A 4587-nucleotide genomic window follows, 5' to 3' on the forward strand; every position below is an offset into this window, starting at 1 on the left:
GAGGGGCCGTAGGCGCTGAATGGCAGCCACGCTTCCGTCAGTCTGCCCCAGGGCAGCTGTGGCTACTATCGCAGTTTACCACCACCAGTATGACTGTGTGTGAATGAATGGAACCTGGAACCCTGTAAAGACCTTTGAGTCACAGAGAAATAAAGCGCTACATAAATCCAATCAATTATTGTCTGTATGTCTAGGAGTGACAAGACATGGTTACAAGAATTATTCTAATTATAAACCTCTTGGAATGCCCTTCAGAGCAACTTCAATATGACCATTCTCCCCACTTTTTCTTCTTTTAAATCTATGATTTCTGATTTTCACCATCACCACTGCATTTGTTTTAACTGAATTAATTTTTTAAGCTCTTTTATTGTAATTCTTTATTTCTTTTGATCTTTTTTATCTTGCTAGGATTTTGTGTTTCTCTGTTTTATTCTGTCACTCTGTTGTTATTGTTGTTGTTGTGTTTGTTGTGCGCTCGTCGGCGTTGTAAATGAGGGGAACCTCAATGCCTTTCGAGTTTGTTTAAATAAAGGTTTTCAATTCAATTCAATTCAATAAACACAAACTTATGTTCACAAAAAATGTTCTTCAACAACCTTTTTCATGACTTAGACGAGAGGCTACAAATAAATCCTCATGTCACCCAACCTGTGGCTCGAGTCCACACAACTGGCCTTTTATATATTCGCTTACTTTTACTGAAAATAAAATAATTTTCATTTTGAATCTCCAGGTGAAAACAGAGACGGCAGCAGATCTGAACGTTCTGCACGAACAGAAAAGTCAAACCGTCTCAGAGGAACATGAGAGAAACCTGGAAGGTAACTAAACAATCACACCTGAATGTCATTTAAATCATAACTTCTGTAATCATAAATTCTGGGGCGACTGTGGCTCAGGTGGTAGAGCAGGTCGGCCGATGATCAAAGGGTTGGAGGTTCGATCCCCGCCCTGCCGCCTGTGTCATAGTTGTTGTGTCCTTGGGCAAAGACACTTCACCCACCTTGCCTCGTGTGAATGTCGATAGTTAGCCTGCTGCTATCGGTGTATGAATGTGTGTGTGAATGGTAACGTGTAAATGGGAACAGGTCTCCCTTGCAAAAGAGTCTTCGGTCTCAATGGGATTTACCTGTAGAAATAAAGGTTAAAAAAAAAATTCGATCTGATTCTGATATCTGTATTTTGATATTCACCAATACTGATCTTGATGTGGATACTAGCCCTTTTTATTAATTATCTTTTTATATTTATATGTAACCATTAGCCCAGAAATATGCTAAATGAAATGTTTTTTTGGGCGACCAAATTGGTCTGATTCATAGCGGTTGTGTTGTTTCTCCAGAGTTGCAAAAGAAACATGAAGAGGAGAAAAGTCGACTGTTGGCAAAATCTCAGGCTGCAGAGAATTCACTAAAGGTAAAAACGTGTGTGTGTGTGTGTGTGTGTGTGTGTGTGTGTGTGTGTGTGTGTGTGTGTGTGTGTGTGTGTGTGTGTGTGTGTGTGTGTGTGTGTGTGTGTGTGTGTGTGTGTGTGTGTGTGTGTGTGTGTGTGTGTGTGTGTGTGTGTGTGTGTGTGTGTGTGTGTGTGTGTGTGTGTGTGTGTGTGTGTGATTTTATACTCTCTGTGTGTGTGTGTTTGACTTTATACTCTCTGTGTGTGTGTGTTTGACTTTATACTCTCTGTGTGTGTGTGTTTGACTTTATACTCTCTGTGTGTGTGTGTTTGACTTTATACTCTGTCTGTGTCTTTGTCTGTTTTTATTGTGTGTGTGAGTGATTGCGTGAAACTGTGTGTGTGTGATTCTATACTGTGTGTGTGTGATTTTATACTGTTTGAGTGTCTGTCTGTCAGTCTGTCTGTCTGTCTGTCAGTCTGTCTGTCTGTCTGTCTGTCTGTCTGTCTGTCTGTCTGTCTGTCTGTCTGTCTGTCTGTCTGTCTGTCAGTCAGAGCTTCATACAGTACATTCATACTCTTAACTCTTTACACAGGGCAGTGGCGCCACCCGATGGACAGTTTGCATGTTTACACCTGATCTAAAATGTCTGTTTTCATCACTAGAATATCTTTAAAAACACAGTGTGTGTGTGTGTGTGTGTGTGTGTGTGTGTGTGTGTGTGTGTGTGTGTGTGTGTGTGTGTGTGTCTCTGGCTGGCTTTCTGGCTGGCTGTGTGTTTCTGTGTGTCTGTTTCTGCCTCTCTGTTAGTGTGTGTGTCTGTCTGTGTGTGTGTGTGTGTGTGTGTGTGTGTGTCTGTCTGTCTGTCTCTCTGTTAGTGTGTGTGAGAGCGTACGTGTGTGTTTATAACTTTACAGTAATATTTAATATTTCTGTATTAATTGTAGATCAGTGTGTGTGTGTGTGTGTGTGTGTGTGTGTGAGACAGAATGTGTCTGTGTTTGTGTGTTTGACTTTATACTCTGTGTGTGTCTTAGTCTGTTTTTATTGTGTATGTGATTGTATACTGTGTGTGTGTGTGTGTGTATACTGTGTGTATACTGTGTGTGTGTATACTGTGTGTGTGTGTGTGTGTGTGTGTGTGTGTGTGTGTGTGTGATTTTATTGTGTGTGTGTGTGTGTGTGATTGTATACTGTGTGTGTGTGATTTTATTGTGTGTGTGTGTGATTGTATACTGTGTGTGTGTGTGTGTTTCTAAATGTACGGTAACAGATTATATATTTAATCGTTGTGTGTTTCTTCAGATCAAAGTGACGGAGCTGACGGCAGAGCTGCAACTCTACAATGACCTGAAGAGGAGAGTCGAAGAGTCTACCTTTAAGAAAGACCTACAGAGAAACATCCAGGTCAGTGTCTGTCTGTCTGTCTGTCTGTCTGTCTGTCTGTCTCTGTCTGTCTGTCTGTCTGTCTGTCTGTCTGTGAATTTCCCATCATTCTGTTGAGGTCTGCTGCAACTCTCAGTTCTTTTAAATCGAGTCTGAAGACTTTTCTGTTTCCATTTTAACCTGTACTTTTTATTTAATTTAAATGTTTTACTTCTTTTCATTCGCTTTTAAATGTCTTCTAATGTGTTTTATGTATTCTAATCTTGCCCCTGTAAAGCACTTTGAGTGGCCTTGTGTTTGAATTGTGCTATAGAAATAAACTTGCCTTGCCTTGAAGACGAAATCAATTAAATTATTTTTTTTCCCTAAATTCTACTCATAATACCTCATAAGGACGTGACAGAAGTTTGTTTGAAATCTTAAAAAAAAAAAAATAATCAAATGAAAAACTCACATGCATGTACATAAGTATTCACAGCCATACAAAATGATTAACTTGTGTGTGTGTGTGTGTGTGTGTGTGTGTGTGTGTGTGTGTGTGTGTGTGTGTGTGTGTCCAGGCCCACGGTAGCCCAGGTGCATTCTGGGAGTCTGAACAGGAGTCTCTGCTGTTTGTTATCGAGATGAAGACTGAGCGCGTGCAGGAGACGAGCAGGAAGCTGATGATGATGGAGGAACTGGTGAGGTCACATGATACACACACACACACACACACACACACAAAATATACATTTATTTTCAAGGAACTCAAATACACTCACTCACTCACACACACACAGTAACACACACACACACACACACACTCACCCACTCACTCACTCACACACACACACACACACACACACACACACCCTCACTAACTCTTCTTCTTCGTGTGTTTATATTCAGGTTGAGAGGAACTCACTCACACACAAACACCCTCCTCTCCCTCACACACACACCCTCACACACACTCTCACTCACTCTTTCACTCACTCACACACACACCCTCACCCTCTCCCCCCCCCCCCCCCACACACACACACACCCTCACTAACTGTTCTTCTTCATGCCTTGATATTCAGGTTGAGAGGAACCTTTCCCTGGAGGACCAGACCATCACAGTGTTACAACAGAACGAAGACCTCAGAGTCAGAATGGACAACTGCCAAGCCTTCATACAGTGAGTTAACTGTGTGTGTGTGTGTGTGTGTGTGTGTGTGTGTGTGTGTGTGTGTGTGTGTGTGTGTGTGTGTGTGTGTGTGTGTGTGTGTGTGTGTGTGTGTGTGTGTGTGTGTGTGTGTGTGTGTGTGTGTGTGTGTGTGTGTGTGTGTGTGTGTGTGTGTGTGTGTGTGTGTCTGTGTGTGTCTGTGTGTGTCTGAGCTTCATACAGTAAGTTACTACTGTTAACTGTGTGTGTGTGTGTGTGTGTCTGTGTTTTTCTGTGTGTGTGAGTGTGTGTATCAGAGCTTCATACAGTACTTTTCTACCCTCACTCATTACACAGGACAGTGGTGCCACCTAGTGTACAGTTTGCATATTACACTGCTCGTAAATCAGACAGTGAACAACATATGAACAAATCCTTCTGTAATAACCTTCAGAATAGTGCTGAGAATGATTATGGAAAGTTTAGTTGATGTAAGTGCTTTAGAAGTTGAGATTTTTGGATCAGAGTATTGAAAAAAACTAATGTTGAGATAATGTCCGTTAAAGATGGTCGTATAGGAGAAATATACAGACGCAAACAGACAAGGTTTAGTCAAATAAACACCTGAATGTACATGTTGGACCTTTTGATTTATACTAGTATGAAAGAAGACATG

The 4587-nt window shown here is 41.3% G+C and overlaps 1 protein-coding gene across 1 annotated transcript in view; it reads left to right on the forward strand.

Annotated features, from left to right (window-relative positions):
* Window positions 1–4587, forward strand: part of ccdc69 (coiled-coil domain containing 69) — a 26288-nt gene that overhangs the window by 20830 nt on the left and 871 nt on the right. Inside the window, exons 4-8 of the mRNA XM_080036194.1 lie at window positions 737–824; window positions 1346–1419; window positions 2702–2803; window positions 3343–3462; window positions 3847–3944. Coding sequence (XP_079892320.1) covers window positions 737–824; window positions 1346–1419; window positions 2702–2803; window positions 3343–3462; window positions 3847–3944 — 482 coding nt within the window. The remainder of the gene's footprint in view (window positions 1–736; window positions 825–1345; window positions 1420–2701; window positions 2804–3342; window positions 3463–3846; window positions 3945–4587) is intronic.

Source organism: Ammodytes marinus (assembly GCF_949987685.1).
Source record: "Ammodytes marinus genome assembly, chromosome: 10".
NCBI lineage: Eukaryota > Metazoa > Chordata > Actinopteri > Uranoscopiformes > Ammodytidae > Ammodytes > Ammodytes marinus.